General features: G+C 40.5%; 1 protein-coding gene across 2 annotated transcripts; it reads left to right on the forward strand.

Annotated features, from left to right (window-relative positions):
- Window positions 1-430: 430 nt before the first annotated feature.
- MS4A2 (membrane spanning 4-domains A2) lies at window positions 431-11,911 on the forward strand. Of its 2 annotated transcripts, XM_066251624.1 has the most exons (7): window positions 431-574; window positions 1,728-1,851; window positions 3,465-3,599; window positions 5,795-5,851; window positions 7,023-7,178; window positions 7,522-7,620; window positions 8,475-11,911. In XM_066251624.1, the coding sequence occupies exons 1-7, from the start codon at window positions 519-521 to the stop codon at window positions 8,571-8,573; spliced, it is 726 nt and encodes a 241-aa protein (XP_066107721.1). In that variant the 5' UTR covers window positions 431-518; the 3' UTR covers window positions 8,574-11,911. The 2 variants fall into 2 exon arrangements, with proteins under 2 accessions (XP_066107721.1, XP_066107722.1); XM_066251625.1 differs by lacking the exon at window positions 5,795-5,851.
- Window positions 11,912-14,139: the final 2,228 nt, after the last annotated feature.

A 14,139-nucleotide genomic window follows, 5' to 3' on the forward strand; every position in this document is an offset into this window, starting at 1 on the left:
CCTACTTGCAAACCGTGATTCAGCCTTGGCTTATGTGTGAATCTATGCCTTAAACAAGGATGATAGGCTTTTCAAAAGGTACAATTGGAGAGCTTCTGGCATAAAAATGGCTGAACTGGGATGCAAGTAGAGAACCTTCCAGAAAAGAAGGAAATCTCTTTCTATTCTGCTGCTTTGTTTTTTCTCACCTTCTCAGTCTCCATTAAACTCTTTTGTCTTCAGGGTTTGGAAATCCTGCCGGACTCAGGCAGAGTTCTTCTTCAGGAGTCCCACGCTGGTTCCTGTTCTGTAGACTACTCAGTGTTTCCCTGCAGTATAGCAGGAAAAGCCCCATCGATTTAATCAGCCAGGAAACTTATCTGTCTGACCAATGTCTTAACTATGAAGATAGTCATCCATGTCATGAGCCAGTCTACCCTGACTGCTTGCCCAGAGCACAGCCTGAGAGGAAGCCCACCAAGGCTCACCGTTAACAGTATTCTTCATCACAGGAGAGCTCAATCGATATCCAAGTAGACATGGAAAGTAGAAGCAGAGCAGCTCTTGCTCTCCCAAAGCCACGAGAGTCCTCCAGGTAGGCACAGGCTATTAACTTTTTTTCTATGCTCAGTTACTCAGTGATCCAGAGATAGTCACAGTGCTGGGGAGACGTCAGTCCATAGACTCAGGCATGGACTTGTCTGGTTTAATTAATACATGAAGTAGAAGAAGGCTATTTGCTATATACTTTCTTTGGTTGGTTGATGGAGAGGAAGGTTTTTACTCAACTTGTGAACTGGGAATAATGTAAATTTTCTAACAAAAAGGGTCATATTCTAGGTATGAGTTAGGGCAGTTGGTACTCTCCCATCCAAGTACTAACCAGGCCTGACCCTGCTTAGCTTCCGAGATCAGACGAGATCGGGTGCGTTCAGGGTGGTATGGCCATAGACAGTTGGTACTCTCAATGTAGGTCTCTTGCCTCTGTGTGATGTGTGCTAAGGGACAGACAATGTTTTAGAGGGCCTTGGGCTCCTTCCTGGTTAGTCTTTGTGAACCTTGAGCTGTGGGCTCCTGCCCCACTGCTTACAGGGAAACTGCTCTTGGACAGAAAGCCAGTCGAGGTGGAAAATTGAGTTTCCCTTTGAAGGCCAAACATGAACACATGTTAAGACTTTGAAAGGTTTTAGGAGAGGCTGAAAACAGAATTTTGGGAATCAATGTCCAATTGAATGTCATTGTAAAATGTTAAGTATATTCTAAATTTTTAGAAGGGAGAGTATTTCCAGTTAACCTTCTCTGGGGATGAAAACAGGATTAGAGATGCAGCTAACCCTTCAAAGCCATTTGTTTGTGCACGTGAAATTGGGTGTGTCAGTGATAAAATATATCCAGACACATTTCTATGTGAAAAGGACTGAGAGATGCAAAGGTAAATATATTTGATTATTTTAACTTTCACTCATCAGCATAAATTAATGGGGAAGAACTTGGATTAATTCTTGGATTAATAAGACTTGGCAAAATTTTCATTACATTTTGTCTCCTCTAATCACTGATTAGATAGTGATCTTGGTCAGTGACTGGGACGCTTTGAAACTGTTTTTTTTTTTTAATTCATTGCAATAACAATTTTAATTGCAATATTGTTTTGAAAACATAAACAAAAGAAGCACCCCTTTTTGTGAGTTCAGAACTTTGCACAACAGGTTAGAAAATTTTCTCATGATCAAATTTCTGATTAACAGTGCACCTGAAATTGAACTCTCAGAAGTACTTTTCTGCAATGACACCCTACTGGATGAGGGTGACCCATCCCAATCACACCAGACGTGGTTGACATTTTTGAAAAGGGAGCTGGAATTTCTCGGGGTAAGTGAGCCTTTTTCCCTCCTCAGGTAAAATGAAGACTGGCTCTAGGAAAGAGCACTTGGTTTTGCATCAACCGTTTTCCCACTTGGATTTAAGAGAAGTAAAGAACCCAGGAGGTGAGAAGTTGGCACCAATTGGGCCCCGTTGGGTAGTAAGAAGTGTTTCCTCATGAAGATTAGAATTAAAGTGGCAAATGGGGATCTGATCTGCCAACTCTGTTCATTGCTGGAGGAGTAATGGAATATCTTGCTGTTGTCAATGTAAGACATTTCCAAACCCGTAAGAATTGTTATGAGTGTATTTGAGCCAAACTGTCAACAATGGCTGGGAAGCAAAGTCTCAAAGGATTGAGAAAGTGTTCTGGAAAAACGGCAGTTTCACCACATACTTTATGCATTAGAATCAAAGGGAAAGACAGGAAGGAGGTTACATGAAATTGGTTAGTGATAGATTAGGGAGGCAGGAGAAAGCAAAGCGGGGTTTGGAGGGAATCTCTGGGATTAGATAAAAAGTAAAAATGTTGGCCCTGGCCAGTTGGCTCAGTAGTAGAGCGTCGGCCTGGTGTGAAGGAGTCCAGGGTTCGATTCCCGGCCAGGGCACACAGGAGAAGCGCCCATCTGTTTCTCCACCCTCCCCCTCTCCTTCCTCTCTGTCTCTCTCTTCCCCTCCTACAGTCAAGGTTCCATTGGAGCAAAGTTGGCCCAGGCGCTGAGGATGGTTCCATAGCCTCTGCCTCAGGCGCTAGAATGGCTCTGGTTGCAACAGAGCAACGCCCCAGATGGGCAGAGCATCGCCCCCTGGTGGGCATGCCGGGTGGATCCCCATCGGGCGATGCGGGAGTCTGTCTGACTGCCTTCCCTTTTCCAACTTCAGAAAAACACAAAAACAAAACAAAAAAATCAAAACAAAACAAAACAAAAAAGTAAAAATGTTATACTGGAACTTCTTTTACAGAGACAGATATAAGACAGTTAACAATTAACATGATAATCATAACAATGTAGTGTAGGAGTTTGCTAGCCTCTGCTCTGGTGGGATGTTTGCCCTGAGAAGGCAGGAAAAGAAGATTACTGATGTTACTTTTCAAAAAGCATGTTATCAGGTATGTTACTGTTATGGTCATTGCAAAAGACAACAGAGAGACTTGATTGAGTTTAGCATTGACCTTTGTTAGAGAAAAATGCCTCCCTAGAACAGGACTACCCACCATGAATTGCTTTTAGTTAGAAAGTTTTAATTTCAGCCCATCCTGTGTGGTTACTGTGGGTCTCTGAGTCTGCAAGGCCACCATGCCAGCAGCCCTTGAACTTGTCAGGTTCAACGTTTGGCCCCTTTTTTGTCCACACTGCTAAGGATGTATAATCTTTATCTTCACTTAGATGGAAAAAACAGTGATTGATGTTCACCATGGCTTCCTAAGTGAAGGCACATGAGAACTATATTGGCCATTCCTGCATTAGGTCATGCCTGTATCCGCTCTTAGAGTGGTCAGAGGGCACTGGAAAATATCCCATTTGGATCTTTTCTTAGGACAATTTGGCCTTCATTGTAAGAAAACTGATACAATCTTGGGAAAACATCTTATTTCACAAAAGTTATGCATTTTTCTACAGGTAACACAAATTCTGATTGCTTCTATATACCTTTGTTTTGGAACAATTGTCTACACCATGCTCAAGATTTCAGAATTTGAGAAAAAATTTTTTTCATCATTTAAAGCAGGCTACCCATTCTGGGGAGCAGTATTTGTGAGTATATTTCTATGATTGTCTCTGAAATATGGTGACACCGCACACAGCTTTTCCCTTACTCAGATCAGACCGACACACTTGTTTTTCTCACTAAAGGTTATATAGAATGATATATAAATATTTACATTTATATTTTGTATTTGTGTGTATATATATTTGTATAAAATATATTTGCAGTTTACAAAACCCCTTGGGTTAAACATATTAGCACACTTTTATTAGATGAGAAATCTGAGATCAATAAAAGTTAAATGAATTGCTCAAGTGACACTAGCCAACAAAAAATAGAGCCTACACTTTCAGAATCCAGTTCCAGAAAGAGGTCCCTAAAACTATTAATCAATAAACTTTTTTTTTTTTTTTTTTAGTGAAGGGAGGGAAAAGAGACTGCAGAGGTGAGGAGAATACGGTTAAAGGCATTTGATGAACTTCTCTCATGCCCTAGAAGCTTTTTCAGGTGCTTCCTCAGTGACTCTCTTTTAATCATTATAGAAATATAATTTATTTCTATTTGATAAATATAGTTTAGAAACTAGATGACTGAATGAGGTTTACAAAGATACATAGCTTTATTGAGGTACAACTGACATATAATAAGTTGCACATGTTTGAGGTGTATAACTTGATAGATTTTGACACACATGCACACATGTGCAAACATTATCACATCAATATAATAAACATATCCATCACTTCAAAAAGTGTCTTTGTGCTCCCTGGGAATCCCTTGTTCCCTATAATCCCTGTCTTCCCAGCCTCAAACAATCACTGATCTGCTTGCTGTTGCTACAGATTAGTTTGCATTTTCTAGAGTTTTATATCAGTGGAATCATACAGCATGTTCTCTCTACTGTCTGGCTTCCTTACTCAGCACAATTATTTTCAATTAATCTGTGCCATTATTATGATTATTATTATTATTTTGTATCTACATGTTATTCACAGGATATATTTTAAGTCTAAAAATATCACACTGGCTTGACGCTCTGCTGAAGACTGAAGATTAGATCAGAACTCTCCTCAAACCTTGGCCATGTTTTATTTTTATTTTTTTATTTATTTATTCATTTTAGAGAGGAGAGGGAGAGACAGAGAGAGAGAGAGAGAGAGAGAGAGGAAAGACAGAGAGAGAGAAGGGGGGAGGAGCTGGAAGCATCAACTCCCATATGTGCCTTGACCAGGCAAGCTCAGGGTTTCGAACCGGCGACCTCAGCATTTCCAGGTCGACGCTTTATCCACTGCGCCACCACAGGTCAGGCTTGGCCATGTTTTATTTGAAACTTCTCTCTGCTGTCTTTCCATTGCAAACACTTAGTATATTAGCGTCTCTCAACCCATCATACCACCTGAGTCTTTGAAATCATTTTGAATATGTGCTATTGGTTTCTATTTTCACCCCATACGTTCTCATACTTCCTAAATGTCCGCATGATATATGTCAGTCCCTAGACATATACGTGCCACAAACACATTTCTTGCTCAGAAGAGCTGGCAGTCTAACACACAAGGTGCTCGTACAAATAAGTGGAACATAAAAACGAGACTAAGAGACATGGACAAGAGTGTGGTGGTTACCAGGGGTGGGGGGAGGGAGGACATGGGAGGGAGGGAGGGAGAGAGTTAGGGGGAGGGGGAGGGGCACAGAGAACTAGATAGAGGGTGGCGGAGGATAATCTGACTTTGGGCGAGGGGTATGCAACATAATTTAATGACAAAATAACCTAGACATGTTTTCTTTGAATATATGTACCCTGATTTATTAATGTCATCCCATTACCATTAATAAAAATATATTTAAAAAAAAAAATGGTTACCAGGCAGGGAGAGTCGTGTTACAGCAGAACCACGCCCCGGGTGCTGCTGGGCCTTGCTTCTCGGAAAGTGACCTATGGCCTGTCAGTGTCAGCATCAGCGGGAAGCCTGGTAGAAGTGAAGAATTTCAAGCCCCATCCAGGACCTACTAAATGACAATCCGCATTTTAACAAGACCGTCACATGATTCGTGTGTACATTTCATTTTGAGACGCACTCTATAGGAAATAAGAGTAAAAAAAATAGTGAGCTTATGGAAAACCTGAAAGGTTAACCTTGTAGAGTACCCACAACTTGACCTTATATTGGGGGGAGGGGTAAAAGGGAAAGAGAGAAGAGCAGAGGCTCACTGTGTGCCCCTCCCCACTTCCTTTGGACAGTTTGCTATTTCTGGATTTTTGTCAATTATGTCTGCAAAGAAAAATTCAACATATCTGGTAAGTTCCAATTCTGTCGTTGTTCATCCTTGAGAAGGTAATATAAGTCAAATTTTAGGAGTCTTGCAGGAGATGTCATCATCTCTTATGTTAGGGGATAACATGGATATGATATGTATTTGTTTTCTGGTCTATTGTGCATTGGATATAATCATTAAAATATTCGGCCTGGAGTGCAGAAGTCCCGGGTTCGATTCCCGGCCAGGGCACACCCCTCCCACAACCGAGGCTCCATTGGAGCAAAGATGGCCCGGGCGCTGGGGATGGCTCCTTGGCCTCTGCCCCAGGCACTAGAGTGGCTCCGGTTGCAACAGAGCAAAATCCCGGAGGGGCCGAGCATCGCCATCTGGTGGGCAGAGCGTCACCCCCTGGTGGGCGTGCGGAGTGGATCCTGGTCGGGCGCATGCGGGAGTCTGTCTGACTGTCTCTCCCCATTTCCAGCTTCAGAAAAAACAAACAAACAAACAAAAACAAACAAATAAAAAAATCAATTGTATCATTTAAAAACAATAAAGTGTAATTACCTTGACACTTGTTTACAAAATATCCTCACACCAGCTTCATCCTTGTAAGTATAAGCATACAATCAAATAAATGATTTGTTTCCCATTAAGGAGACTGTAGGAGGAGAGACTCTGTGTGTCCACGTGGGTCTTCCTGAATGTGGTCTGAACAAGAAAGTTATTAAACAAGTACATTTTCAAGACTTCCCTTTTTAAATCTGTACTTTGTATAAATGCAGTCTACTGGAGACATCCGATCCTGTAAGGCCGATGGGCTAACTGAATGTGCTGGTGGGCGCAGAGTCGGTCTAAGTCAGGGGTCCCCAAACTACGGCCCACGGGCCACATGCGGCCCCCTGAGGCCATTTATCCAGCCCCCACTGCACTTCCGGAAGGGGCACCTCTTTCATTGGTGGTCAGTGAGAGGAGCATAGTTCCCATTGAAATACTGGTCAGTTTGTTGATTTAAATTTACTTGTTCTTTATTTTAAATATTGTATTTGTTCCCGTTTTGTTTTTTTTACTTTAAAATAAGATATGTGCAGTGTGCATAAGGAATTGTTCATAGTTTTTTTATAGTCTGGCCCTCCAATGGTCTGAGGGACAGTGAACTGGCCCCCTGTGTAAAAAGTTTGGGGACCCCTGGTCTAAGTGTTCTTGATCACCAGGTGCAAGGAAGCCTGGGAGCAAACTTGGTCAGCAGCATCGCTGCGGGAACAGGAGTCATGATTCTCGTCACCAATCTGAAGAGCAGCTTGGCTTGTAGCCAGATTTGCCAGGAAGCTTATGAGGACGAATTCTGCTTGGCGGCTTTTAATTCCATTGTATGTATTTCTTGGGTCCTAATCTAAGTAAGAAGCTCTTATTATTTCCTTTTTTTCCATGAACACAACCCTCCCCCCCTTCTTTGCAACCTCTGTCACATATTCTGTAGGTTCATGCACAGAGATACTAACAGCCTTTTCCCTCCACCCCCTCGCTGAATTCTGCAAGGTTGGCATCATCTGCTTTGAGTAACCATCTCCTGGTATTCCTATGTGTGTGTCACTTTATAAGGACCGATCACGTGGCGGTGGGAGTGACGAAAACAAGGGCTGTTGTAAAGAAATGCACTTTGGCGACATTTACCTTGTGCCTTCACTTGTCTTTTTGGCTGTTGTTCAATAGGAAATCGTGACGATGATACTGTTTCTCACTATCCTGGGGCTTGGTGTTGCTGTGCTACTCATAGTCTACAGAATTGGAGAATTACTCAAAAAAGATAAGGTAGGCAGAGGCCCGATACTAAATCCTGAATGACAGGCTAAAGAATTTGAGCCTGCTCAATTAAACATATGGCCTAGATTTCCTGAAACAGTTCTTCCAGAAAAGTATTTCTCCAAGTTCCAGTGTTTTAAATCACTTTCCCCATACATACCTAGCACAAATATCAGTATAGCTCTCTGACTGAGGTTAGGAAAATAGAGCACTCATCATTTTAGAAAATGCAGATGCTTTAAAATGTGTTGGCGTGAGATGAATGAGCAGGTGGCATGTGGTGGAACTATTCAGATACCTGGGCTTATTTCCTGTCCCAGAACAGCTCCCTTCTATTTGTTTCCACTCTTTATTTCTTGACTTGCACCTTCCCACTTGCTCGGAAGCCCTTAGTTTTCTTTCCTCCTTAATTCACACCTACCACCTGCATTTTCACTTGCCTTACCCAACCATTGCACCTTTGATGTATGAAAAATAATCACCAGTGTTTGACGCACATACGTTTTCTCAGGTCTTCCAGATGAAACACACTCTCTCCATCTGTCCACGTGCCCAAAGCATTCAAATATGGCTGCCTGTTTTGATCACTTTCCTCTGAAGACAAATAGGACAGCAGATATACCACAGTTCAGACACATTCACCAACTTGTCATGGACTGACTTAATTTATATTGGACCACCTTGGCCAGCCAATCTGGCTTGGTTTGTTAGAGATGGAAGGAATATTAGAGTGTAACGGGGATGAATGTGATATTCAGAAAGACAAAAAGAAGTGATGTATGTCTCTTGAACAAGTGGTGGAATGTCTTCTAGTGGTGGAAAATTCTAGGTGATTGATATTGAATAATTTTTTCCCTCATCAGGTTCCAGAAGATCGTCTTTATGAAGAATTAAACATATATTCACCGATTTACAGTGAGTTGGAAGACAGAGGGGAGCCATCTTCCCCCAATGATTCATAAGAATCACATTCAGAACATCCTTCTTTGTAGCAAAGGGTGTAAAAAGCCAAGATCTTTGTTTAAGGGGACTACTGGCAAAATTTCAGTTCTCTCTGTGATCTGTCAATTTTACACTGTATTTTATTCTCCAGATGGTCATATTCTGTTTCTGCACATCTAAGTATCCCTCTCATTCCCCAGCCCAATTTTTAGGTATAATAGACTCCTATTTTTTTTGTTTTCTATTGCTATTTCACACCCATGTTTTCTGGGAAGTCAACCTACAATAAGCATTTACTGTGCAAATAAGAAAAACAAGAGGAAGGCCGGTTAAGAGCTGGGTTAAATGTTAACAGCTTGATATTTGGTTTTCAACTCTTTTCAGAGTTCATAAAAGTGATGAGCATGACATATGTCCCATACTAGCTTGTGAGCCCCAGTCAGCAAATATATTCTGAGAACTCATTAAATGTTTGAAGTTTTTCACATTGTATATCCCGGAATTTCACCCACAGTAGATGCTCAGTGTGTATTTATGGAGTGGATGGGTGTAGACTCAGGGAAGATATCCCACCAGGCCAGGCCAGGCCAGGCCGGGCCAGAGGTAGAGTAGACAAGGAGAAAGCAATGATTCTGAAGTAAGTTTGGAGGTAATAAGGAGACCAAATGGATAGATACTAAGAATAGAGTTAGGAGGATAGTCAGAGATTGACTAGAGATTCTGCAAGCACGTATTAAATATTTTCGTGGATTCATACCAGGTGAGCAATGGACCCTTGATCTTATTATATGGCAAAAACAACATTGTGTGTTAGAAGGGTCATTGATCTTTTAAATGTAGGAAGTCTGCACTGGAATCCCAGGCCTATTGCTTATTAGTTGAGTGAGTTGCGGTAAACTGCTTAACCATTTACCTAATGTGGAGTTCCTTGTCTGTACAATTAACATAATTAGAAATAATTTACCTTCTAGCACTAAAGGTCTGTTGTGGAAACATACACACAAACACATATGTGCCATAAATTAAAAGTGTTCTGAAACAGATTATAATAGAAATTATTTCATTTATGTGTACATATAGAAGCAATCTTCAAATCTTAATAATTTTCAATGATATAACATTTAAATTCATTTTATCTTAACTCCAAAAGCCTCACTCTCTGGTTCCACTTCATCTTTCTCTTTATTATGCTTTGTGCTTGACCACTTCAGCCTGGCTTGAAATGTCCTGTCCTCTTTCCTGTACCTGCCTGAATTTCTTCTTCCTTTAATGCCCATCTCAAATCCCACTTCATTCTTTAAGATTTTCCAGCCAAGATTGCTCCTCTCTCAAGGCAATGACTTTTCCAAATCAAATACACACACATACAACTTATACTATGTAACTTTCTAAATGCAAACATTTTACATTTCATCAATGACAGTATATTTTTCAAAGACTCAACGTCTCAAAATTTAAAAAATAAATAAATGAAAATCTGTAGATTGCCTGAATCGTCAGCACATGGACAGACACAATATCCAACCGTATTTGCAGATGGATGAGTGGGCGGTGGGGAGTTTAATTCACTCAGTATCTGATGAGATGGAAACCATAAGAAGGGAGACTATTTAAGGAGGAATTTAAAATGGAAGAATGATAAACTAATGAAGGCCTTAGCTAAAATGACGTCAGTGGACATGGGGAGAAATGGTTATATCTAAACAACGGAGAGGACGATGAATTGGTCTTCTGGTTAACACACTGAACAAAAAAGATAAATTTAGACAAGCAATTGAATGAGTAACATGTTTGGTGTTTGAGTCTAAGATCAAAGAACACCTGGGAATGTTGAAAGAAATGATACAGAGTCAGAAATATGAATTAACAGGAAGGAGTACGGTCAGAACTAAACTGAACTCGGTTTTAGATGGTCATTTTTAGATGAGCAAAAGAAATGCAATTGGAAAGGGCCTGAGAGCATCTACCACCAAGCTCTGGGAAAGACAAAACATGTTGACAGAGATTCGTGTCATCATAAGAGAGCTCATTATTCAGAGAAGCACTTTAAGAGAATTATCTTGAGATAGAAGTGAAGCCAAGTTAACTTCCACATACTTATAACCAGAGGAAAGGTGGAAATAAAAATTCTCTAAGGTGGAAGATATAAAAAATTATTCAGAGAAGTACCTTGTGAAAAAGTAGACATCAGGTAGCCCTGATGGAGAATGTTCAACCAAGTAAGAAAAAAATGACCATTAGAGACAGCATCTGTAGGTTTCGTCAAGAGAAGAGTCTACAGTGATAAACTAACCCCAGCTAAGGCATGGAGATGGGGCAGAGAAAATACCACTGGTAAATACATGCAAAGGTGCAGAGAAATTTGAAACAGGGTATGGGGATGGGGAAATGACTAAAACATTTGCAGAGGCATTTAGAGAGAAGTAATGTAAGAAATAAGAGAGTAGATGGTGAATTCAAAGTAGTGAAGAAAAATAAGCAAAATAATTTTGTTGCCATTGATGTTTTTTATTGTGAAGAGAAGGAAAAAGGAATGCAAATCTTTAACCTAAGTAGAAGCATCCGGTGGAGGTACTGAAAAGTCATTTGGGGGCATTATTCACAATTTATTAATAAAATAATTAATTACATTTTATGTATTCAGGATGCCAAAATTTAAAAGGGACAATTCGATGTTAATGTCCCAGACTGTGAAAGTGATCACATAACCACACAACAAGGATGAAGTGACTTGGTATGCCTGTCTAGCCTCAGGACCTCAGCTTTTCTATTTTCACTTTTCTGAAGTGAAACTTTGTTTCTCACAATTCGATAGCAGAATGAAAACACACCCTTTCACTGTGTCGCTTGCTAAGCTGTATTTCCCTTTTCGATCATCCATAAGTATTGATCACATCACTATGCCATATGTATTCACATCTGAATACTAAGTCTGTTCTACCAGGACCTCTTGAAATGGGTCCAGTCTATTGCTACAATTGTGTTATATTTTTACACACTCTTTCTCCCACTCCATTCATATTTTAACCACATTGTTGACTGTATACTTTCTATCTACACAATGTAATTTTTGTCTCAAGACCATCTGGGTAGTTGTCCTGCCCTGCCTGTCTTTTATCATTGCCATTTCAGGTCTACACTGAACATACAGCTGCCATAATATCCACCCAATCATTGCTCCAAACTATCTCAGGTTGAAATTTCAACTTAAAGGTCATATTTTCCATGAAGAGTGCCCAACGCATACCTATTCATCCAGCCTTGATTTCTTGCTTTATGACCACGTACCTCATGATGTAGTGTATTATCATTCATTATTAGTGTAATTGTGATCTCCTTGATGTATTAATTACTAGTATTTGTGCAATAAATTGGAATTATTTAACTTAATTTCTTATTCCTCTCTCTGTGTATGTGAGAGTGAGGGACTGATCAAAAATAATAATATTGAAGCATCAATTCAATTATATCAAAGACCAAGAACAGTGTCAAGAGTCCTCCTTTTTAATCAATGCTTTATCAAATGGGACAATCTATTAATAATCCCACAGACAGAAATCAGTTGTAAGAAAAATTGTCAGCCATCTCTTGTCAATAAATGGTGAGATGAAGCTGAAAAGACACTGGACCATGAATCTTATTTTACACGCTGATCCTGACTCTAATTTATTTATGATCTTGGGACAGTCTGTTCCTATTGTGAACCTTAGGTTTTCATCTGAAAAGGAGCAATTTGGAACAAAAGATTCCCACCTGATCTTTCTGTTTTTATGTCCTGGACACTGCTGGAGAAACCTGCTTCTCTCCTTCAGCACCCTGAGTTTTAAGGCAGATTCTCCATGATGTGGGGGAGGGAAGAGATCAAGAAAAGGAGAGATAACAATATAAGAAAGCATTAGAGGAATATTTCCTGCACACTGATTTTAGGACTTCTGCAAGAAGCCGGACCACAAGCTTCTGGGAGAGCTTCACCTGAGGTTCCCCACGTGACCTGTGGGCACCCCCAATGCAAGTGCTGAAGCCACACATTCCCCACCCTGAGGCTGGCTCCTTGGGCATGCTCCTGAGTAGCAGTGAGAGCCAGCCTCAGCAAAGTCCCCTGAAAAAAACAGGCTAGGATCTGTGGACAGGGCAGAAACCACAAGTTTGAGTTGCAGCACCACCTCATGAAAAAATAAAAGAGGATTCCAGCAGCCAGCCTGCTAAGATGCAAGAACCCTCTAAGACATACAAGCTTAAGAACTTTGCCATGAGAAGGAATAAAAAATATGGAGCAGGTGTATCACAAAATATCTCCCAATAGAAAATGACAAGTAGAGATTCAAATATGACAATAGCAACACAAAATCCAAGAAATGCAAATAATCAAAAAAACATGCTGTCACCAAAAGATAACATTAATACTCCAGTTACTGAATTCAAAGACACAGAATTTTGTGATTTAACAGATAAAGAATTCAAAATAGCTGGTTTGAGGAAACTCAATGAGCTGCAAAAAGTAATTCAATAAAATCAGGAAAACAATTCATGAACAAAATGAGATAGTTAACAAAGAGATAGAAATCGTAGAAAGGATCTAAACAGAAATTCTGGAGCTGAAGAATTTAATGAACAAAACGAAAAATGCAATAGAGAGCCTCTATAGTAGAATAGAACAAACAAAAAATAGAATCAGTGACCTAGATGATAGGGACTTCACAACAACCCAGTCAGAGGAAAACAAAACAAAAAGTCATGAAAAAGAGCAAAGAGAGCCTACATGATTTATGGGACACCATGAGACATACAAATGTTAGAATAATTGAAGTTCCAGAGGAGAAGAGAGGGAGAAGTAGGCAAAAAATCTACTTAAGTAAGTAATAACTGAGAACTTCCCAAACCTGGGGAGAGACCTTTACATCCAAGTTCACAAAGATAATTGATCACCCCATTTTCTCAATGCAAACCAACCTTCCCTAAGACACATTATAATGAAGTTGTCCAAAAACAGAGGCAGAGAATTCTATTATAGAATTATGATGTATACCTCTCTTTCTCCTACCAAGTCTTATTCTAGTATATATCACTGGCAAAGTAGAAATTGCATTCAGAACCCTGGCACCAAAGACCTCTGGGAAGTATTGACCCCAGTTTTCCAGACCTTTTACCCAAGGTAGAATATGACATGAGAAAGGCCCACCTGGTTTCCATTTAAAAAATCCAACATGCATATTCAAGGTAACTTTATTAAATTCTTGGTGTTGATCTATATACCCTTACCTTTCTCTCTATGGATTAATGTTTGTTTATTTATTTATTTATTTATTTATTTATCTTTCTGAAGTTGGAAACGGGGAGAGACAGTCAGACAGACTCCCGCATGCACCCGACGGGATCCACCCGGCACGCCCACCAGGGGGCGACGCTCTGCCCACCAGGGGGCGACGCTCTGCCCCTCCTGGGCATCGCTCTGTTGCAACCAGAGCCACTCTAGTGCCTGGGGCAGAGGCCGAGGAGCCATCCCCAGCGCCCGGGCCATCTTTGCTCCAATGGAGCCTTGGCTGCGGGAGGGGAAGAGAGAGACAGAGAGGAAGGAGGGGGGGAGGG

Source organism: Saccopteryx bilineata, chromosome 1 (assembly GCF_036850765.1).
Source record: "Saccopteryx bilineata isolate mSacBil1 chromosome 1, mSacBil1_pri_phased_curated, whole genome shotgun sequence".
Classification (NCBI taxonomy): Eukaryota; Metazoa; Chordata; class Mammalia; order Chiroptera; family Emballonuridae; genus Saccopteryx; species Saccopteryx bilineata.

What these genes read in the sequence shown, in the direction of transcription:
- MS4A2 (XM_066251624.1), top strand. Translation starts at nt 519, where the DNA reads ATGGAAAGTAGAAGCAGAGCAGCTCTTGCTCTCCCAAAGCCACGAGAG. An exon ending in AAGCCACGAGAGTCCTCCAG is followed by an intron (nt 575 to 1,727) that starts GTAGGCACAGGC and finishes TCTGATTAACAG; the next exon opens with TGCACCTGAAATTGAACTCT. An exon ending in TGGCGGCTTTTAATTCCATT is followed by an intron (nt 7,179 to 7,521) that starts GTATGTATTTCT and finishes GTTGTTCAATAG; the next exon opens with GAAATCGTGACGATGATACT.